General features: G+C 47.1%; 1 protein-coding gene across 1 annotated transcript in view; it reads left to right on the top strand.

Moving 5' to 3' along the window:
- The window catches only part of CLPTM1 (CLPTM1 regulator of GABA type A receptor forward trafficking), a gene marked incomplete at its 3' end in the record, with an annotated part of 48179 nt that overhangs the window by 4405 nt on the left and 20384 nt on the right, over positions 1-23390 (top strand). Inside the window, exons 2-4 of the mRNA XM_080703394.1 lie at positions 9942-10054; positions 21750-21873; positions 23112-23270. Of these exons, the coding sequence (XP_080559520.1) occupies positions 9942-10054; positions 21750-21873; positions 23112-23270 (396 nt within the window). The remainder of the gene's footprint in view (positions 1-9941; positions 10055-21749; positions 21874-23111; positions 23271-23390) is intronic.

Raw genomic sequence — 23390 nt, 5'->3', positions numbered from 1 at the left:
ACCCCCAGCTCTATTTTTTTTTTTTTTTTGGTGGTACTGGGGATGGAACCCTTCTACCTCCAGGCTACACTCCCAGACCTATTATATATATATATATTTTTTTTTTTTTTTTAATTTGGAAACAGGGTCTCTTAAGCCAGCAAGCCTGGCGTCGAACCTGCGCGATCCTCCTGTTTCTGCCTCCCAAGTGCGGGGATTACAAGCAAGCATCACCACTCCTGGCAGCTCGATTTTTTTTTAACTTTTTTTTTTTTTTTTGGTGGTACTGGGTGTAGAACCCAGGGACTTTTCTACCTCTGAGCTATATTCCTAGACCTGTTTTATACTTTATTTGGAAACAGGGTCTCACTAAGTTGCTGAGAGCTTTACTAAGTACTTATATCCCCAGCCATATACATACATACATACATACATACATACATATATATATACATACATACATATATATATATATATATTTTTTTTTTTGCGGGTCTAGGGATATAACCCAGAGGCATTTGACCTTTGAGCTATACCCCCTGCCCTATTTTTTATTCTTTATTTTGAAACAGGGTCTCACTAAGTTGAGGAGGGCCTCACTAAATAGCTAAGGCTGTCCGTGAACCGTGATCCTCCAGTCTCAGCCTCCCGGATGCGGAGCTTACAAGCATGCGCCACCACGCACGGCTTATTCTTTATTTTTTGAAATAGGGTGTCACTGAGTTGCAAAGGGACCCACTAAGTAGCTGAGGCTGGCTTTGAACCTGTGAGATCCTCCTGTCTCAGACTCCCAAGCACTGGGATTATAAGTGTGCATCACCATGCCTGGCTCTAGCCCTATTTTTTTTTTTTTAATTTTGAAACAGGGTCTCACTGAGTTGTAAAGGGCCTCACTAAGTAGCTGAGGCTGTCTGCAAACCGTGATCCTCCATTCTCAGCCTCCTGAATGCTGGAATTACAAAAGTTCACCAACCCGCCTGGCTTGGCTCTTTTTATTTTGAAACAGGGTATCAGTTGCCCGGGCTGGTCTTGAACTTGTAATCCCTCCTGTTTCAGCTTCTCAAATACTGGTGATCCGGTTACATGGGACATACAGTAATTCACTTATGAAAACTGACTCCTGGGATTACCAGGCCCGACTCTGAATTACTTATAATATTATTGTCATTTTGTGGTACTGGGAATTGTATTTGCTTGCTTGCTTGAGATTGAACCCAGGGGCGTTCTGCCCTTGAGCTATACCTCAGCCCTATTTTATTTTGCAACAAGGTCTCACTAAATTGTGGAGGGCCTCACTGAATTGGACAAGGTTGACTGCGAACCTGTGATTCTCCTGCCTCAGCCTCCAAGGTACTGAGATTAAAAGTGATTCCAAGCATGCTTCCTCATGCTGGGCTGGTACTGGGGAGTGAACCCAGAGACATTCTACCTCAGTATTGTACCCTTAGCCCTTTTTATGTTTGTTTATTTATTTAGTGGTCCTGAAGATTGAACCTATGGGGATTCTATCTTCAAGTTATACTCCCAGCTCTATTTTTTTTTTTTTTTTTTTGAAACAAGGTCTCACTAAGTTACATGGCCTCACCAAGCTGCAGAGGCTGGCTTTGAACCTCTGATCTTCCTGTCTCAGCCTCCCAAGGACTGGGATTACAGGCGTGTGCCACGATACATGACTACCTTTAGCCATTTTTTTTTTTTTTTTTCTCGGTACTGGGGATGGAACCCAGGAGCATTCTATCTCGGAGCTATACCCCTAGACAAGATTTTTGTTGTTGTTGTTGTTCTTTATTTTGAAACAGGGTCTCACTGAGTTTCAGAGGACTTCACTAAGTAGCTGAGGCCGTCCATGAACCGTGATCCTCCTGTCTCAGCTTCCCAAATGCTGGGATTTCAAGTGTCTGCCACCATGCCTGGCCTTAGCCTTTTTTTTTTTTTTTTAATCTTTTATTTTGGAACAGAGTCTCACTAGGTTTCTGAGTCTAGCTACTTACTGAAGCTGTCTTCAAACCTGTGATCCTCTGTTTCTTTCCTAAGTATTTGGATTACAGGCATGTGCTGCCATGCCCAGCTCTCAGCCCTCTTTATTTTGAAACAAGATCTCATTAAATTGCCCAGGATAGCCTCTAACTTGTGGTCCTCCTGCCTCAGCCTCCCATGTACTGGGATTACAGGTGTGCCCCACTGTACCAAGCCATATAATTAATAATATAATTAAGTACTATGTAAATAATTGTTATAGTGTAGAGTTTAGAGAATAGTGACAAGAAACAGACTGTACCTGTTTGGTAGAGGTGCCCATCTTTTTCCTGGTTATTTCTTATTCATCGCAGATTGAATGTTTGACTGTGGAACCCACAGATATTGAGGGCTGAATGTACTTTCATCCTCTTCAAAAGTTCCCTATGGAAGCCGGGCATGGTGGTGCACACTTGTAATCCCAGTTCTTGGGAGGCTGAGACAGGAGGATCACGGTTCAGAGCCAGCCTCAGCTACATAGTGATGCTCTCGGCAACTTAGTGAGACCCTGTTTCCAAATAAAATATGAGAGGTCTGGGCGGGTAGTCCGGAGGTAGAAGGCCCCTGGGTTTCATCCCCAGCACCACACACACACAAAAAGTTCCCTGTGGAGCCAGGTGTGGTGGCCCACGCTTGTAATCCCAGCATTTGGGAGGCTGAAATAGAAGGATCCCGGTACAAGGACAGCCTCAGTGAGACCCTTTGCAACTCAGTGAGACCTTGTTTCAAAATAAAGAATAAAAAATAGGAGCCCGGGGTGGTGGCCCATGCTTGTATTGTATTCCCAGTGCTTGGGAGGCTGAGACAGGATCAAACCTTGAAGCCAGCCTCAGCTGCTTTATGAGGCTCTCAGCCACGTAGTGAGACCCTATTTCACTAAGTGAATATACTTTATGTATACATAAAGTATAAAATAGGTCTGGGACTGTAGCCCATAGCCCAGAGGTAGAAAACCCCCTGGGTTCCACCCTCAGTACCATAAAAAAAAAAAAATAGGGCTGGGGGTGTAGCTCAGAGGTAGAATGCCCCTGGGTTCCATCCCCAGTACTGCAAAAAAAAAAAAGAAAAAATAATTACTTTTTATGGTACTAGGGATGGAACCCAGGGGCATTCTACCTTCAAGTTACACCCTCAGCCTTATTATTATTACTATTATTATTTTTTTTTGGTGGTACTGGGGGTGGAACCCAGAGGCTTTCTACCTCCAGGCTATACTCCCAGACCTATTTTATATTTTATTTGGAAGCAGGGTCTCACTAGGTTGCTGAGAGCCTCACTAAGTAGCTGGGGCTGGCTTCAAACCTGTGCGATCCTCCTGTCTCAGCCTCCCAAGCGTGGGGATTACAAGCGTATGCCACCATGCCCGGCTTCAGCCTTATTTTTTTATTCTTTATTTTGAAACAGGGTCTCACTGAGTTGCAAAGGGCCTTACTAAGTAGCTGAGGCTGTCCTCGAACTGTGATCCTCCTGTCTCAGCCTCCCAAATGCTGGGATTACAAGCGTGAGCCACCACACACCACTTATTATTATTATTATTATTATTATTATTATTATTATTATTATGTGTGGTACTAGGGATGGAACCCAGGGGCATTTTACCTCTGAGCTATACTCCCAACCCTATTTTATTTTTATTTTGAAGCAGGGTCTCACTAAGTTGATAAGAGTCTCGCTGAGGCTGGCCTCCAACATGCAACTTAGCCTTCCAAGTGCTGGTATTACAGGTGTGTGTCACTGTGCCTGGCTAAAAAAGTAGACAACATCCAGCCTTTTGTGTCTGGCTTCTTTTGTTTGATATTTGAGGTTCATGTGGTTCGGCAGTTATTTCTTTTTATTGCGGATCAGTATTCCTTTGATGCATGACAGTTTATTCATTCATTCATGAAGGAATTTTGAGTTGTTTGTAGTTTCTGGCTATTAAAAAATAATGCCAAGCCGGGCGTGGTGGCGCACGCTTGTAATCCCCGCGCTTGGGAGACAGAGACAGGAGGATCGCGCAGGTTCGAAGCCAGCCGCGCGCGCTGGTTTAGGAGACCCTGTTTCCAAATAAAAATGTAAAAATAGGTCTGGGAGTGTAGCCCGGAGGTAGAAGGGCTTCCAGGAACCCCAGTACCACCAAAAAAAAAAAAAAAAAAAAAAATGCCAAGCTGGCCGGGCGTGGTGGTGCATGCTTGTAATCCCTGCGCTTGGGAGGCTGAGACAGGAGGATCGCATGGGTTCGAAGCCAGCCTCAGCTACTCAGTGAGGTTTCCAGCAACTTAGTGAGACCCTGTTTCCAAATAAAATAAAGTAAAATAAAATAAAGGTCTGGGAATATAGCCCGGAGGTAGAAAGCCTCTGGGTTCCACCCCCAGTACCACCAAAAAAATAATGCCAAGCCGGGCGTGGTGGCGCACGCTTGTAATCCCCGCGCTTGGGAGGTGGAGACAGGAGGATCCCGCTGGTTTGGAGCCAGCCTCCCTGGCTTAAGAGACCCTGTTTCCAAATAAATATAAAATAGGTCTGGGAGTGTAGCCTGGAGATAGAAGGGATTCCAGGAACCCCAGTACCCCCCCAAAAAAATGACATTATGGGCATTTGTGTGCAAGCTTTTGTGCAAATGTATGTTTTCATGTCTCTTGGACGGCTGCCCAGGACTGAGTTTGCAGGTTTATGTAGTAGACACAGGTTTAGCTGGGAACTGCCATGTTTTCCAAAGATACTGTACCACTTTACATTCTTCTTTCTCCGTGTCCTGATGGCACCTGTGATTGTCTTATTATGGTCATCCTACTGGGCTTGAAGTGGCATCTCATTGTGGTTCAATTTGTCTGCTTGTGGGAGGGTTCCCAGCCAAATTGTCCATCACTGTGGGTAATTCAAGAGACCTGGGGCTGGGGGTGGAGGCACATATCTATAGTCCCAGTACTTGGGAGGCTGAGATGGGTGTATGGCAGGTTCAAAACCAACCTCAGCAATTTACTGAGACTCTCAGCAACCTAATGAGACCTTGTTTCCAAACAGAATATAAAGCCGGGGTGGCACACGCTTCTAAACCCAGTACTTGGGAGGCTGAGAGAGGAGGATCTGGGTTCATGGCCAGGTTCAGCTACTTAGTGAGGCTCTTTGCAACTCGGTGTGACCCTGTTTCAAAATAAAGAAAAAAAAAATAGGGCTGAGGGTGTAGCTTGGAGGTAGAATGCCCCTGGGCTCCATCCTCAGACCTGCCCCCCCCCAAAAAAAAATCGGGCTGGGGTTGTAGTTCTGAGATAGAATAGAATGCCCTGGGTTCAATCCCTAGCACCACCACCAACACACACACACGTACACACACACACACACACACACACACACACACACACGGGTAGGGGTACAGCTCAGGTAGAATGTGGCTCTGGGTTCAATGCCCAGTATCTCACACGCGCACAAAGAGACCTTTGAGTCAGCCAGGTATGGGTTCAAGTCCTTCCCTGATCCCTGAGTGTTTCTCACCCTGAATCAGCTCAGACCTGCTGAAGAGCCTGAGTCCAGCCCCCAGTCTTCTGAGAATGTGGCCAGCCTTGAGGAGGAGGCCCTGTACCTACCTGGCCTTGCTAGAACCCCCTTCCTTGGACCCCCACCCCCACCCAGCGGCTCCCTGTGTTCCAGCTCCAGAGTCTCACGAATGTTGAAAGCAGCCCTCAGAGAGGCCTCCCTGACCACCTCCTTACCCTGGCCCCTGCTCCTTACCCCAGTGGCTGTCGCTTCCCCTGCCTTTTCCATTTGCCATTCTTAATTATCCTGTTTACTGTTCAGTGGGTGTGTTTCCTTTTAAACCCCAAGCTGGGCAGGAGGGGCCCCAAGCTGTTTGGCCACCATCCATCCCACCAGCTGCACAGAGCCCGGAGCACAGTAGGTATGCAAGAAACAGTTTTTTCAACTGGTGAAGGAAAGCTTTTCTGTCTGATTTGCACCAGTATTTTCAGAGCCTGGTTCTCAGGTCAGAGACACGAGGTGATATGCCCAGGGTGTGGGACCAAGCACTGTGGGACCAGGTTCATAGCTAAGTCTCTGTGGCTCAGAGTTACCACTTTTTTTTTTGGTATTGGAAATTGAACCTAGGGGCATTCTACCTCCAAGCTATGCCTCCCAGACGTGCGTGTGTGTGTGTGTGTGTGTGTGTGTGTGTGTGCGCGCGCACGCGCATGCGTGTAATTCTTTTTTGGTGGTACTGGGATTTGAACCCAGAGGCATTCTACTTCCAAGCTAACCCCCAAATCATTTTTTTTTTTTCCTTTGCAGTACTGGGGATAGAACCCAGGGACATTCTATCTCTGAGCTACACCCCCAGTCCTATTTTTTACTATTTTTTATTCTTTATTTTTGAAACCAGGTCTCCACTGAGTTGCAAAGGGCCTCACTAAGTAGCTGGGGCTGTCTGCAAACCACGATCCTCAGGTCTCAGCCTCCCAAATGCTGGGATTACAAGAGTGCGCCACCACACCTGACTCTCAGACTGATTTTATTTCTTATTTGGAAAAATGGTCTTCTTAGGTTGCTGAGCCTCCCTAGATTGCTGAGGTTGTCCTCAAACCTGCGATCCTCCTGTCTTAGCCTCCCAAGTACTAGGATTACAGGTGTGTGCCACCATGCCCGGCTTTGTTTTTTGGGGGGAGACAGTTTCTCAGTAGGTTACTGAGAGTATCACTACTTGCTGAGGCGGTCCTGGAACCTGCAGTCTTCCTGGGATTATGGGTGTGTTCCAGCATGCCTGGTGAGCTCCTACCTTTGACCTTTTTGCTCTCCTGAGCTTTGGAAAATGACAGGAAAGAGCTCTTGCTGGTGATGGGGACAGGAGGTAACACGTGTTACATTTAACAGTACTGACTTCAGCTCCATAGCAGCTTTATCTGGTAGCAGAGTTGGCACCCCTATTACTTGGACATTTGCTGTCTGGTGGGTGAAGTGGACAGAGAAGACATTGAAAAGGAGTGGGCCCAGGCTGTGCCAGGAAGGGATCTGGTGGTCTAGTGGCCTGGCATCTTGGGCAGGCCCCCCAGGGAGCAGGGTGGGGCCGAGTGTGGGGTTGCTGCATGCCACGCCCCACTGTGCTGGGCATCGCTCCTGTGCTGTGTTGCCCATTGCAGCTCCGCTCCTGCCTCTTGAACGGCTGTGGTGGTGAGGGGTGGCATGGAGAATGAGGACTGGACTGGGAGGCCAGCAGGGTGCAAGGAGGGCTTGGCAGGATTTCCCACTCAGGCTTCCCACACCTGAGCCTCAGAGCTTTGCTGACACTGAACCAGCTAACCACCTTCCCTTCCCTTCCCTTCCCTTCCCCTCCTTTCCCCCTCCCTCTTTCTTTCTTTCTTTCTTTCTTTCTTTCTTTCTTTCTTTCTTTCTTTCTTTCTTTCTTTCTTCTTTCGTGTGTATTTTACTAGAGATTGAGCCCAAAGGTATTCTACCTCCAAGCTACACCCCCACCCTATTTTTATATATATATATATTTTTTTATGGTACTGAGGATGATACCCAGGGGCCTTCTACCTCTGGGTTATACTCCCAGACATATTTTACATTTTTATTTAAAAACAGTCTTATTAAATTGCTGAGAGCCTCACTAAGCTTCTGAGGCTGGCTCTGAACCTGGGATCCTCCTGTCTCAGCCTCCCGAGTACTGGGATTAAAATGTGTGCCACCATACCCAGCCTTTTTTTTTTGGTGGTGGTACTGGGGTTGGAACCCTTCTACCTCCAGGCTACACTCCCAGACCTATTTTTATATTTTATTTGGAAACAGGCTCTCTTAAGCCAGTGAGGCTGGTTTCGAACCTGCGCGATTCTCCTGTCTCCGCCTCCCAAGGGAGGGGGATTACAAGTGTGCGCCACCACGCCCAGCTACCCAGCCTTTTATTTTTATTTTGAAACAGGGTCTCACTAGGTTGATGAGAGTCTGACTGCTTGCTGAGGCTATCCTCAAATCTGTGATCCTCCTGTTTTAGCCTCCCAAGTATTAGGATTACAGGTCACCAAGATTATTAATTAATTTTTATTAGATTATTAATTTTTTTGTGTGTGTATGGTGCTAGCGACCGACTGGAGGGCTTTCTATCTCCAAGCCACATTTCCAGCCCTATTTTAGATTTTTACTTTGCTTATTTTTTTTTCAGGTGTTTTTTTTTTTTTTTTTTTTTTGAACCAGGGATTGAACTCAGAGCACTGGACCTGCAAAGCAGGTGCTTTATCACTGAACTATATCCTAGCCCCCTTTTTTATTTTTTTAATTTATTTTATTTATATATTTTCTTGGTGGTACTGGGGGTGGAACCCAGAGGCTTTTCTACCTCCAGGCTGTACTCCCAGACCTATTTTGTACTTTATTTGGAAACAGAGACTTACTAAGTTACTGAGCGCCTCACTAAGTAGCTGAGGCTGACTTCGAACCTGTGCAATTCTCCTGTCTCAGACTCCCAAGCGCTGGGATTACAAGTGTGCACCACCACACCCGGCTTTTATTTTTTATTAGTTAATTTATTTTTGTGGCCTGGAGGTGGAACTTAGGGGCTTTTCTACCTCTGGGTTATACTCCCGGATCTATTTTTATACTTTATTAGGAAACAAGGTCTCACTAAGTTGCTGAAAGCCTCACTAAGTAGCTGAGGCTGGCTTCAACTTGTGTGATCCTTCTGTCTCAGCCTCCTAAGCGCTGGGATTACAAGTGTGTGTCACCACGCCTGGCTTTTTTTTTTTTTTTTTTTAAACAGTGTCTTAGCCAGGTGTAGTGATGTATGCTTTTCTCAGCCTCCTAAACCCTGGGATTACAGGTGTGCGCCACCATGCCTGGCTTGCTCCTTCCTTCCTTCCTTCCTTCCTTCCTTCCTTCCTTCCTTCCTTCCTGCACTGGGGATGGAACTGAGTGCTATTGTACTTCCAAGCTATACTCCTAGCCCTGTTTTTCAGTCTTTTTTGAAACAGGGTCTCACTGAGTTGTGAAGGGCTTCACTAAATTAGCTGAGGCTGTCCGCAAAACGTGATCCTCGGGTCTCAGCCTCCCGAATGCCGGGATTACAAGCAATACTGGCTGAGCCCCTGTTTCTGAGTGGAGGGTCCTCAAGGGCCTTTCTTGCCTCTGTCCTCCTGCTGCTGAGATCGTCTTTCCTGGGTGACCCAGACACGTGGCTTACCCTCTCTGAGCCTGTGTTTGCTTTGTTGCTGTGTGAAGCTGTTCGGAGTTCTGGCCTTAGGTTGTGTATATGTGTGTGCATATTACCACCCCCCCCACCCCCCCATGGGGCTCATTGTGGCGAAGCTCCTATTCTGGTTGTGTTTTCCGACGTCTGTCTCACCTTCTGGACCAACAGCCCCTGGAGTGTGGGGCTGGGCACGTGAGAGTCCTCAGGACCTGTTTACCCAGGGAAGGACCTTTCAGATAAGCGTTAGCCTTGCAGCGTCTGGCACCTGCTACAGGACTGATCCTTTCTGTTGTGTGGCATAGCCACCTCCTTTCATCCCGGCTCCAGTCCTCAGCCAGTAATGGGGAGTAATGGGCAGTCCTCAGCTTCAGACAGACTGTCTCTCACCTGCTGTGTCTGCACCTGCTGTACCCTCCCTCCCGCCCCAGCTTGCTGTGTTTGAGGCCTGAGCTCCCCATCCCCAGGCTGTTCCCTCTGGGCTCCGGCATCCCAGCTCTACCCACTCTGTTCAGAAACGGATCTGCCTTCCCCTGGATTATAGGGCCTCCTGAGGACAGCGCAGGACTGTCTGAGTCACCACTGTGTCCCCAGCACAGAGGATGCCCTCGCCAAGTGCTTTCCTCTTGAAAAAAACAAACCCACCAGCCTTCCTAGGTGCTTTTGTTCCTTTACTCTCCAGCTGTGGGTGGAGGCCCCTGTGTGCTCAGCCTGTTTGGATTGTGGTGTGTGGTGGTGCTAAGAATAGCTCCAAAATCTCGGGTCCCATTCTCCCTCCTCATCCTGGTCTTTATGCCCATAGGTGACCAGCAATGGCAGCATTGGGAGGGACCCACCGGCGGAGACCCAGCCCCAGAACCCACCACCCCAACCAGCACCTAATGGCTGGCAGGTCATCAAAGGCGTGCTGTTCAGGTGAGTAGATGGGCTGTTTTGTTCACTGAAAATTTTTAAATAAAAACAGCATAAGCGTCAGGCACTGTGACAGACACTTGTAATCTCAGTGACTCGGGAGGCCGAGACAGGAGGATTGCAGATTCAAAGCCAGCCTAGGCAATTTAGGAAGGCCCTGTCCCAAATAAAATTTTAGCCTGGCATGGTGGTACACATTTGAAATCCCAGTACTTGGAGGCTGAGACAGGAGAATTGTAGGTTCACGGCCAGCCTCAGCTACTTAGTGAGGCCCTCCTCAACTTGGTGAGACTCTGTCTCAAAATAAAGAATAAAAAATAGGGCTGGGTGTGTAGCTTGGAGGTCGAATGCCCCTGGGTTCAATCGTCAGTACCACAAAAATAATAAAGTTTAAGCCACACACGGTGGCACATGTTTGTAATCCTAGTACAAAAACGAAGTAAGTATATATAAAAAGTAGAAGTTATAAATGGGTGGGGACCCTCTGCAATTTAGTGAGATTTTGTTTCAAAATAGAGAATAAAAAATAGGGTTAGGTGTGTAGCTTGGAGGTCGAATGCCCCTGGGTTCAATCTCCGATACTGCAAAAAGAAGGGTAGGGCGTTCAAGCATGGTGGCACCTGTGATCTCAGTGCTTGGGAGAGTGACAGATGGCAAATTCAAGGACAGCTTCAGCAAGTACGGAGATAGTCGTGAATCCAATGGGACCCTGTTTCAAAATAAAAATAAAATGGGCTAGGGGTGTAGAATGCCCTTGGGTTCAATGATCAGTACCACAAAAAAAATGTTAAAGATTGAGGGTGGGGCGGGGTGGACATGGTGGTACATGCCTATAATCCCACTACTTGGGAAGCTGAGACAGGACGATAGCAGGTTTGAGGCCAGGCTCAGCAGTTTATCAAGACACTTAGTAAGTTTTCAGGATCCTCTTTCTTTCTTTCTTTCTTTCTTTCTTTCTTTCTTTCTTTCTTTCTTTCTTTCTTTCTTTCTTTATGGTACTAGAGATTGAACCCAGAGGCTTCCAGCCTCTGAACTACCTGTCAGCCCTATTTCACTTTTTATTTTGAAACAGGGAATCACTCAATTGCATCCATCCATCCATCTATCTATCTATCTATCTATCTATCTATCTATCCATCCATCCATCCATCCATCCATCTATCTATCTATCTATCTATCTATCTATATTTGTGTGTGTGTGGTACTGGGGGTGGAACCCAGGGGCTTTTTTCTACCTCCGGGCTATACTCCCAGACCTATTTTATATTTTATTTGGAAACAGGGTCTCACTAAGTTGCTGAGAGCCTCACTAAGTAGCTGAGGCTGGCTTCGAACCTGTGCGATCCTCCTGTCTCAGCCTCCCAAGCGCGGGGATTACAAGCGTGCACCACCATGCCCGGCTACTTTTTTTTTTTTTTAAACAGGTCTGTGGATGGAACCCAGAGGTATTCAACCTCTGAGCTATACCCCCTGCCCTATTTTTAATTCTTTATTTTGAAACTGGTCTCACTGATTTGCAGAGGGCCTCACTAAGTAGCTGAGGCTGTCTGTGAACCATGATCCTCTGGTCTCAACTCCCACCCCCCAGTGCTGGAATTACAAGCATGCACCACCACGCCTGGCTTATTTTTGTTATTTGGAAACAGGGTCTTGCTAGGTTGATGAGAATCTTACCACATGCTGAGGCTGTCCTCGAACCTGCAATCTTTTTGTCTCAAGTACTGGGATTACAGGTATGCACCACCATGCCTGGCATCCCTTTTTATTTTTCATTTTAAAACAGGGCTTCATTAAGCTGTGGATGGCCTCACTAAATTGCTGAAGCTGTCTAGAATCTTCCGTCCTTCTGTCTCCGTCTCAAAGGACTGGGATTACAGGCATGCCCCACCATGCTAGGCTGGAAACGTACTCTTTATTCTGCAAAAACACAACTCCTGCAGAAAAACGGGGCATCTGTTACTGAAGAGAAAACAAGGGTGGTTTTGTGGGTGCAATAACCTATCTAGGTCATTAGATAAATCTGATAATTTGCTTTATTTGATTTTCCTCTAAGCTTGTAAATCATGCCTGCTTACTGTACAAAATAAAGCAATTTAAACAATGGGAAGAATATAAAGAAAACAGTACAGGAAGAAAGTGGGCGTGGTGGTGCACATTCATAATTCCAGTACTTGGGGCATTGAGACAGGTGGATCTCAGGTTCAAAGACATCCTCAGCAAGTAGTGAGACTCATCAATACCCTGTCTCAAAAGAAACTTAAAAAATAGGGCCAGGGATATAGCACAAAGATAGAATGCTCCAAATTCAATCCCCAGTACCGATAAAATCGGTCTGGGGAGTGTAGCTCGGAGGTTAGACTGTCTCTGGATTCAATTTCCAGTACCAAAGATAACAAAAAAACCAGTATTGGGCTGGAAGTGTAGCTCAGAGGTAGAACACTTATTAAAATCTGAGAATGAGCTGGACGTGGTGGCGCATGTTTGTAATCCCATCATTTGGGAGGCTGAGACAGGAGGATCCGGGTTCATGGACAGTCAGCTGCTTAGTGAGGCCCTCTGCAACTCAGTGAGACCCTCCCTATTTCAAAATAAAGAAAAAATAGGGCTGGGGTTGTAGCTTGGAGGTAGAATGCCCCTGAATTCCATCCCCAGTACTGGGGGAGGGGCGGGGGGAGTCAGAGAACGCCAGCCAGGTGTGGTGCACATTTGTAATCCCAGTACTTGGAAGGCTAAGACAGGAGGATCATGGTTCCTGGACAGCCTCAGCTACTTAGTGAGGCCCTTTGCATCTTATCAAGACTTTGTTTCAAAATAAAGAGAATAAAAAAATAGAGCTGGGGCTGTAGCTTGGAGGTAGAATGTCTCTGGGTTCTATTACCAGTACCAAAAGAAAGAAAAAAGTAGGGCGTGGTGATGCACCCCTGTAATCCTAGCATTTGGGAGGTGAGGTGAGAGGATCACAACTTGGAAGTCAGCCTAAAATAGGGCTGGGATATAGCCTGGAGGTGGAAAACCCTTGGATTCCACCCTTAGTACTACCAAAAAAAAAAATAATAATAATAATAAAAAAGTGCTGGGGGGCTGGCCATGATGTACGTGCCTGTAATCCACATACTTGGGAGCCTGAGTCTGGAGAATCATAGTTTGAGGCTATCCTCAGCAACTTAGTGAGACCCTGTTTCAAAATAAAAAGGGGCTATAGCTTAGGTAAAGAACGCCCCTAGGTTTAGTCCCCAGTACAAAAACAATAAAACAAACAAAAAAAACTGGGGGCTGATGGTGTAGTTCAGAGGTAGAATATGCCTAGGTTCAATCCCTAGTATCAAAAATAAATATATTGGTGTGGTGGCACACATTTGTAATCCCAGCATTTGGGAGGCTGAGACAGGAGGATTGTGGTTCATGGATAGCCTCAGCTGCTTAGCGAGGCCCTCTGCAACTCAGTGTGACCCTGTTTCAAAAAACAAGAATAAAAAATAGGGCTGGGAGTGTGGCTTGGAAGTAGAATGTCCCTGAGTTTCATTCCCAGTACCCCCCCACACACACACACAATAAATATATATATGGCTAGGGGTATATCCCAGTGGTAGAGGGCTGTTAGGTTGTTTTCCCAGTACCACAAAAATAAAACGACAGAGTGTTTGTATATAGCTTACTCAGATCTGCCTGTTTATTTTAAATTATTACGTGTAGATTAGTTACTTAATATGATGCAAGTGCTATGTAAGTAGGTGTTGCACTGTATTGTATAGGGAATAATGTCAAAAAAGTTTGGACAGCTGGGCGTGGTGGCGCACTCTTGCAATCCCAGCATTTGGGAGGCTGAGACTAGAGGATCCCGGTTTGCAGCCAGCCTCAGCTACTTAGTGAGGTGCTTTGCAACTCGGTGAAAGCCTGTTTCAAAATAAAGAATAAAAAGTAGGGTTGGGGGTATAGCTCAGAGGTAGAGTGTCCCTGGGTTCCATCCCCAGTATAGTTTGTCCAGCCAGGCATGGTGGTACAGGTCTGTCATCCTAGTACTGGGGAGGCCGCAACAGAAGGATCGACATTCAGGACCAGCCTCAGCAACATAGCAAGACTCTTAGAAACCTAGCAAGACCATGTTTCAAAACAGCAAAACAAGACAAAAAAAGAAATAGAAAAAGGACTATAGGTATAGCTTGGAGGTAGAATATCTCTGGGTTTAATCCCCAGTTACACACAATTTGTGCATGTTCAGTACAGATGTAGTTTTTGTGTATATATGTGGGTGGTACTGAGGGTGGAACCCAGGGGCTTTTCTACCTCCAGACTATACTCCCAGACCTATTTTATATTTTATTTGGAAACAGGGTCCCTTAAGCCAGCTGAGGCTATCTTCGAACCTATGTGATTCTTCTGTCTCAGCCTCCCAAGCACAGGGATTACAAGCGTGCGCCACCTCGCCCGGCTTTATACCACCTCGCCCGGCTTTATACTTTATTTAGAAACAGGGTCTCACTAAGTTGCTGAGAGCCTCATTGAGTGGCTGAGGCTGGCTTCAAACCTTTGCGATCCTCCTGTCTCAGCCTCCCAAGCACTGGGATTACAAGTACAAGCCACTTGCCTGGCTTGTAGTTTTTATTTTATATTTTTTATTTCAAAATTTTTCAGCCAGGCGTGGTGGTGCATGCTTGTAATCCCCGTGCTCGGAGGTAGAAGGGTTTCCAGGAACCCCAGTACCATCCAAAAAAAAAAAATTTTTTTTTTCAATGTGTGTTTGGTTTACTTCACAGAAGCAGAATGTGCAAAGCCAGGTGTGGTGGCACATGTTTATAATCCCAGTACTTGGGAGGCTGGGACTAGAGGATCCAGGTTTGTGGCCAGCCTCAGCTGCTTAGTAAGGCATTCTATAACTTAGTGAGACCTTGTTTCAAAAATAAAGAATAAAGCCGGTGTGGTGGCACACTTGTAATCCCTGCACTTGGGAGGATGAGACAGGAGAATCACATAGGTTTGAAGCCAGCCTCAGCTACTTACTGAGGCTCTCAGCAACTTAGTGAGACCCTGTTTCAAAAAAAAAAAAAAAATAGGTCTGGGTGGATAGCCTGGAGGTAGAAAGCCCCTGGGTTCCATCCCCAGTACCACTAAATAAATAAAATAAAATAAAGAATAAACTGTGGGTGATGGCGCACACTTGTAATCCTAGCATTTGGGAGGCTGAGACTGAAGGATCACGGTTTGCAGACAGCCTCAGTTACTTAGTGAGGCCCTTTGCAACTTAGTGAGACCCTATTTCAAAATAAAGAATAAAAATAGGGCTGACATGTAGTTTGGAGGTAGAATGCCTCCAACCCCAATACCGCCAAAAAAAAAAATTTTTTTTCTAAGATTCAGTCTCCAGTGTACACACACACACACACACACACAGAGTGAAGGGGAGAGGGAGCGTGTGGTTAAAAAAAAAAACCTTCCACTGGGCGTGGTGGCGTACCCTTGTATCCCCGCGCTTGGGAGGCGGAGACAGGAGGATCGCGCAGGTTCGAAGCCAGCCGCGCTGGCTTAAGAGACCCTGTTTCCAAATAAAAGATATAAAATAGGTCTGGGAGTGTAGCCCGAAGGTAGAAGGGCTTCCAGGAACCCCAGTACCACCAAAAAACAAACAAACAAACAAACCTTCCTGCTAGGTATCATACAGGACATTGAGAAGCCACACAGGAAAGAAGTCCCCAAACCTGGGCAACATTTCAGTTATGTGTGCCCCAACCATCTTAGCTATGGAGCCCCTGTCTCCGTCTCCCAAAGGTCTCATAATGATGTAGTATTTTTTTTTTCTTTTTTGGGGGGTGGTACTGGGGAATGAGCCCAGGGGCATTAAACCTCTGAGCTACATCTCCAGCCCTTTTTATTACCACGACTGCTACTACTACTACTACTACTACTACTACTACTATTATTATTATTATTAATTTTGTGGTACTGGAGATGGAACCAGAGCCATTCTACCTCCAAGCTACAGTACCCCAGCCCTATTTTCTTTTCTTTTCTTTTATCTTTTTTTTTTTTTTTTTTTTTTGGTGGTACTGGGGTTCCTGGAAATCCTTCTACCTCTGGGTTATACTCCCAGACTTATTTTATATATATATATATATATATATATATATATATATATATATATATATATATATATACTTTTTTTTTTTTTTTTTTTAAACAGGGTCTCTTAAGCCAGCATGGCTGGCTTCGAACCTGCGCGATCCTCCCGTCTCCTCCTCCCAAGTGCGGGGATGACAAGTGCGCGCCACCACGCCTGGCCTATTTTCTATTTTTTATTTTGAAACAGTCTCACTAAGTTGCTAAAGGTCTTCCTGAGTAGCTGAGGCTAGCCTCGAACCTATGATCCTCCTGTCTCAGCCCTCCCAAGTTAGAATTTTCTTGTATGTTACTTTTTTTGTGTGGTACTGGGGAGGGAATCAGCATTCTAACTCTGAGCCACACCCTCAGCCCTATTTTTTAATTTATTTTGAAACAAGGTCTCATTAAGTTGTGGAGGACCTCACTAAGTGGCTGAGGCTGGCTGCGAACCTGCCGTCCTCCTGTCTTGGCCTCCCAAGTACTGGGATTACAAGCCTGTGCTACCTTGCCCAGCTACTTATTTTTGCTTTTCATGCTCCAAGCAGCTCTGCATACAGATTATTTTTGTCTTTCCCTTCATGTTTACATAAGAAATTTTCTATTTTACACACTGTTCTCTTTTTTTTTTCATTAACAATATATCTGAAAAATCTTTCTGCATCAGTACATAAGGGAGCTTCCTTCAGAGAGAGTTAATAAAGCCTCAGTGTGGATTCATTTCCTCCTTTAGAACGAGCTGGCACCAAATATCAGTTGAGGCGGGTGCTCACAGACCTTCTCGTCTGCAGTCGTCCTGTCTTTGTTTGATGATGTCGGGGATTGAAGCCCAGGCCTCACACATGCTAGGCAAGCTTTCCGCCACTGAGCTACACCAACAGCCCTTTATTTTGAGCCAGGTTCTCAGTTGCCTGGCTGGCTTCAAACTCGTAATCAGTCCTCCTGCCTCAGCCTCCCCAGTAGCTGGGATTATAGGTCTATGCCTCAATGCCAGGTGCATGTAGATATTTTGAAGGGACTTTATTTAGTCTACCAGTAATAATGAATTAAAATTTTTCTCTTTGCTGGGTATGGTGGTGCATACCTATAATTTCCAAATATTGAGGGGGCCGAAGCAGGAGGATTGAAAGTTGAGGCCAGCTTGGGCAACCTAGCGAGACCCTACCTCAAAATGAAATTTTTTTTAAGAGAGGAAACTGGAGGTCAGTGGTAGAGCATGTGGCTCACATGTTCTAGGCCCTGAGTTCTCTCCTTAGCACCACACACACAAAAAACAAAGACATGCAGCCAAGTGGGGTGGTGCAGCCTTTACTATCCCAGTTCTTGGGAGGCTGAGACAGGAGGGTCGCAGCTTTGCGGCCACTCTCGGCAACTTCATGAGGTCTTTTGCATTTATTTATTTATTGTGTTTTATTTGTTTATTTATTTATTTGCGAGTCTGGGGGTGGAACCCAGGGGCATTCGACCTCCAAGCTACACCCCCTGCTCTATTTTTTATTTTGAAACAGGGTCTCACTAAGTTGCAGAAGGCCTCACTGAGTAGCTGAGGCTGTCCGCAAACCGCAATGCTCTGGTCTCAACCTCCCGAATGCTGGGATTACTAGGATTACAAGCCTGCACCACCATGCCCAGCTGGCCCTTTGCAATTTAGTGAGACCTGTTTCAAAGTTTTAAATAAGCTGGGCATGTTTGTAATCCTCGCGCTTGGGAGGCGGAGACAGGAGGATCACGCAGGTTCAAAGTCAGCCTTGCTGGCTTAAGAGACCCTGTTTCCAAATTTAAAAAAATATATAAAATAGGTCTGGGAGTATAACCCAGAGGTAGAAGGGTTTCCAGGAACCCCAGTACCACCAAAAAAAAAAAAAAAAAAAAAAAAAAAAATTAAAATTAAAAATAAGAACCGGGCTTATTGGCTCACATTTATAATCTGAGTACTTGGGAGGCTGAGACAGGAGAATCCACAGGTTTAAGTAGCTTCAAGATAAAAATAAAAGAAGTCTGGAGGTGTAGCTCAGAGATAGAATGCTCCTGGTTTCAATCCCCAGTACCACAAAAAATAAAATAAAATAAAGCAGGTCTGGGGGTGTAGCTCAGAGGTTGAATGCCTCTGGTTTCAATCCCTAGTACCATAAAAAAATAGGGCTGGGAGTGTAGCTCAAAGGTAGAATGCCACTGGGCTTAATCTTCAGTACCATACACAAAAAAAAAGATTAAATATTTTCAATTGATTCTGATACGGTAAATAAAAGGACTTATTTTGGGGGGAAGGAGGATTTATTATCTGTTTCATTTGCTTACTCAAGTAAATTGAAAAGCTCTAGGGAGGGTACATCCCCTGTGAGCGCCCTTGCAAGGATGAAGGGCAGTGTCCTTGAGCCTCCAGAAAGTTCCCACATGTGCCCCAGAGGACAGAGGATCTGGAACCCTGAAAAGGGCTGGTCTAGTTGCCCTTGTTTCACATGCTGGGACCTGCAAGCCCAGAGGGGCGAGGACCCGCAGCCCACTCACTAAGCAGAGCAGAGTGGTGTGGGTGTCCCTTGGAGTATTTACTAAAATGGGAGCCTCTCGTGAAGGAAGGTGGCAGGGTCCCCAGAGAGTAGGGGTTCCAGACCTTTGACAGCCGCCGCATCAGGGACTTCTTAGGCAGCAGGTGGCTCAGCTGGGTTGCAGCCCCTGAGACCCGGGACCCCAGGGTAGGAGGCTTCTGCAGGCAGAGGCCTGTCCCTGTGCCTCATCCTGCCCCAATGAGGCTCGCCAGGAGGCACCTACCTATGCTAGCATTCACTTGTAGTACTTTTCCATTCCAAAGTTTTCTCAATCTCTCTCTCTCTCTTTCTTCCCCTCCCCGCCTCTCTCATAGCATGCGTGCTAGGGATTGAGCCCAGAGGGGGCATTCAACATCCCCAGCCTTTATTTTATTGTAGTACTGGGGATTGAATCCAAGGGCATTCTGCCTCCAAGCTATGTCCCTAGCCCTATTTTATTTTGAAACTAGGTCTTGCTAGGTTGCTAAAAGTCTCATTACTTCCTGAGGCTGTCCTTGAACCTGCTATCCTCCTGTCCCAGCCTCCCACATACTGAGATTACAAGCAGATACCACCATGCCTGCTTCTTTTTTTTTTTTTTTTTGTGTGTGGCACTGGGAATGGAACCCAGGGGCATTTGACCTCCGAGCTACACCCCCTGCCCTATTTTTTATCTTTATTTTGAAACAGGGTCTCACTAAGTTACAGGGGGTAGCTGAGGCTGTCCGTATAGCAATCCTCCTGTCTTAACCTCCCAAATGCTGGGATTACAAGTATGTGTCACCACGCCGGCTTAATTATTTTGAAACAGAGATTCACTAAGTGTCAGAGAGCCTCACTAAGCAACTGAGGCTGGCCACAAACTCATGATCCTCCTGTCTCAGCTTCCCATATACCAGGATTTCAAGCGTGCTCTCTTTTTTATTTTTATTTTATTTTTTGGTGGTACTGGGGGTGGAACCCAGAGGCTTTCTACCTCCGGGCTATACTCCCAGACCTTTTTTATATTTTATTTGGAAACAGGGTCTCACTAAGTTGCTGAGAGCCTCACTAAGTAGCTGAGGCTGGCTTCGACCTATGTGATCCTGTCTCAGCCTCCCAAGCGTGCACCACCACACCCAGCTTATTCTTTATTTTGAAACAGGGTCTCACTAAGTTGCGGAGGGCCTCACTAAGTAGCTGAGGCTAGCCACAAACCTGTGATTCTTCTGTCTCAGCCTCCCAAATGCTGGGACTACAAGTGTGCGCCACCTCGCCTGGCGTCCCAGATATATATATATATATATATATTTTTTTTTTTTTTTTTTTTTGGTGATACTTGGGTTCCTGGAAACCCGTCTACCTCCAGGCTACACTCCTAGACCTATTTTTTAATTTTGGAAACAGGGTCTCTTAAGCCAGCGCGGCTGACTTCGAACCTGCGCAATCCTCCTGTCTCCACCTCCCAAGTGCGGAGATTACAAGTGTGCGCCACTATGCCCGACCCAGCTATTTATATTTTGAAATAGGGTCTGACTAGGTTGATGAGAGTCTCACTACTTGCTGAGGCTGTCCTTGAACCTGAGATCCTCCTTTCTCAGCCTCCCAAGTACTGGGATTACAGGTCTGTGCCACTATGCCTGGCTCTTGCTGGGTGTGGTGGCGCACACTTGTAATACTAGTATTTGGGAGGCTGAGACAGGAGGCGCTCAGGTTCATGGCCAGCCTCACCTACTTGTTGAGTCCCTGCACAACTTAGACCCTGTCTCAAAATAAAGAATAAATAATATGGTCGGGCTGTAACTCGGAGGTAGAACACCCCTAGGTTCAATCCCCAGTACCACAAAAAATAAAGAAAGAAAGAGAGCCTTGCTTAGCTGCAGATGGCCTCACTAAGTTGCTATAGCTGGCCTTGAACTTGTGATCTTCCTGTCTCAACCTCCCAATACTAGGATTACAGGAGTGCACCACAATGCCTAGCTCTTTTTCAGTTATCTTTTTTTATTTTTATTTTTATTTTTTTGGTGGTACTGGGGGTGGAACCCAGGGGCTTTTTTCTACCTCCGGGCTATACTCCCAGACCTATTTTATATTTTATTTGGAAACAGGGTCTCACTAAGTTGCTGAGAGCCTCATTTAAGTAGCTGAGGCTGGCTTTAAACCCGTGCGATCCTCCTGTCTCAACCTCCCAAGCACTGGGATTACAAGCGTGCGCCACCACGCCCAGCTTCAGTTATCTTTTATTAGAATGGGTCTGAATAACCTAGCTCACTGTCTTTAAAAGTAGAACTAACCCAGCTGGGCAAGACGGCACATATCTGTAGTCCCAGTACTTGAGAGGTTGCGATAGGAAGATCTCAGGTTCAAAGCCAGCCACAGCAATTTATCAAGCCCTGTTTCAAAATTATTAAAATCTAGGGCTAGGTGTGAAGCTTGGAGGAAGAAGGCTTCAGATTCAACCCCTAGTATCACAACTGAAATAAAAAAAATAAGCCAGGCGTGGTGGTGCACGTTTGTAATCCCAGCATTCTGGATGCTGATCCTGGTTCATGGACAGCCTCAGCCACTTAGTGAGGCCCTCTGCAACTTGGTGAGACCCTGTTTCAAAATAAAGAATAAAAAAATGGGCAGGGGGTGTAGCTCAGAGGTCGAATGTCCCTAGGTTCCATCCCCAGACTCCCCAAAATATAAAAATTAAAAAATTAAAAATAAATCTAAGAAAGGACTAACCCATCCCTCATTACTGGCTTCTCTAGTTGATTTCAAGTTTGAAATTGTTGCTCTTCCTAAGGTTTTGCACCTCTGAAATGCTGGGCCTCCACGTTCTTAGGATCCTCTCACTTGTCGTCCCCAGGGTTTAGCTGTTAGGTTTCCCAAATCTGAGCTTCTGGGTGTTTAAGCCCTTGTGGGACCAGTACAGTGCCAGGCCTACACTGGTGACTTGGGTCTCTCTCCCAAGTCATTGGGGCCCTCATCATCTCAGTGGCCCTGTGACTGCCTGCTCAGGTCAGGCCCTGGGTGGGGGTACAAGTGAGAGGAGGTCGGGCAGCTGAGCAGAGGAAAGGAAAGGCCGAGCTTCACTCCTGTGCCGCTTCCCCCCTCAGGATCTTCATCATCTGGGCCATCAGCAGCTGGTTCCGCCGAGGGCCGGCCCCTCAGGACCACACGGGCCCCGGGGGAGCCCCACGTGTCGCCAGCCGCAACCTGTTCCCCAAAGACACTTTAATGGTAACCACCGTGTGGAAGGGCGACTTGGGGGGTGCGAGGAGGGATGGGTGTTAAAGACAGTTGGGACAGAGCGGGCCTCTGGCCACTGGCCACTCTGCACACAGGTGTGAGCTGAGGAACCCTGGTGAAATCCAAGCTGCCTGAATCACCCCTTGAGGAAACAGTGACCTCCTTGAGTTTTTGGAGCTGGCCTCTTTGGCGAAGAGGGACAGCAAAGGCTTCCTGTGGTTAATTAAAAACTATCCTAAGAGCCGGCGTGGTGGTGCAGGCTTGTAATCCCAGTACTTGGGAGACGAGACGGGAGGATCGTACAGCCAGCCTCAGCAACTTAGCATCTGCAACTTAGTGAGACCCTGTTTTAAAAGCAAAGAATGAAACCGGGCTGAGCGTGTGCCTCAGCAGTAGAATGCCCTGGAGCCAGGCGTGGTGGTGTGGTGGTGCACGCCTGAAATCCCAGGACTTGGGAGGCAAAGCCAGGAGAATCACAGGTTTGAGGACAGCTTCAGCAAAGCCCGAGACTCATCAGTGGGACCCTGTATCAAAAGAAAACTAAAATAGGGCTAGGTGTGTAGCTCAGAGTTAGACTGCCCCTGGGTTTGAGCCCTAGCATCACATGCTACACACACACACACACACACACACACACACGTATATTCAGCCTTTGTAGGGGGAGAGGGGAGAAGGGTGAGTGGGCGCGCCGGGAGAAGGGTGAGTGGGCGCGCCGTGGTTCTGGAGCCTCCAGCCACTCAGTCCCCTTGGCTCACCTCTCCCAGCTTTGTCTACTCGACTGTCCCTGATGCGGTGTATCGCAGGATTCTCTCTGGAGAGCACCCCGTTTTGCTTGCCTCGTGGCTCTGGAGTGGACGGGGGCCTGAGAAAGGAGGGCATTCTCCACAACCACCTCCCCTCCTAGGTCACCAGCTCTCCGCTGTGCTTCACCCACGAGCTGCAGGGTCCGACCAGGGTCCAGCAGTGGCGGGAAGTGGCGGGAGGAGAGGCGGGCGGGGAGGCTGCTCCCTTCTGCCCTGCGCTGCCGAAGGCCTGGCCAGCTCTTGGTGTGCTTTGCTCATGGACTGTCAGGGCTCGCTCAGGACTGGCTCGGAGGTGGTTTGAGAAAAGAGAAAGCTTTTCCTCCGCTGCTGCTCCTCCTTCCACCCACCTCCCTCCCCAAATAAGAATTGTTGCTTTGGGTGTGCAAACCTTCAGCCCTGAGCTCCACGCCCCTTCACTCCCTACAGAACCTGCACGTGTACATCTCGGAGCACGAGCACTTTACGGACTTCAACGCCACATCGGCACTCTTCTGGGAGCAGCACGACCTCGTGTACGGCGACTGGACCAGCGGCGAGAACTCTGATGGCTGCTACGAGCACTTTGCGGAGCTTGACATCCCGCAGGTAGCAGAGCTGCTGGACTCGCGCTGTGGGCCTTTCCTTCAGGCTGCTCCTGGGCCTGGGCATGTGGCGTTCAGTGTTACGAATTGGGAGAATATGGTTTGGGGAAACTGGTCCCGGGAA

The sequence above is a fragment of the Muscardinus avellanarius genome (assembly GCF_963383645.1).
Source record: "Muscardinus avellanarius genome assembly, chromosome: 10".
NCBI lineage: Eukaryota > Metazoa > Chordata > Mammalia > Rodentia > Gliridae > Muscardinus > Muscardinus avellanarius.
This window is presented reverse-complemented; position numbering and strand designations above follow the sequence as displayed.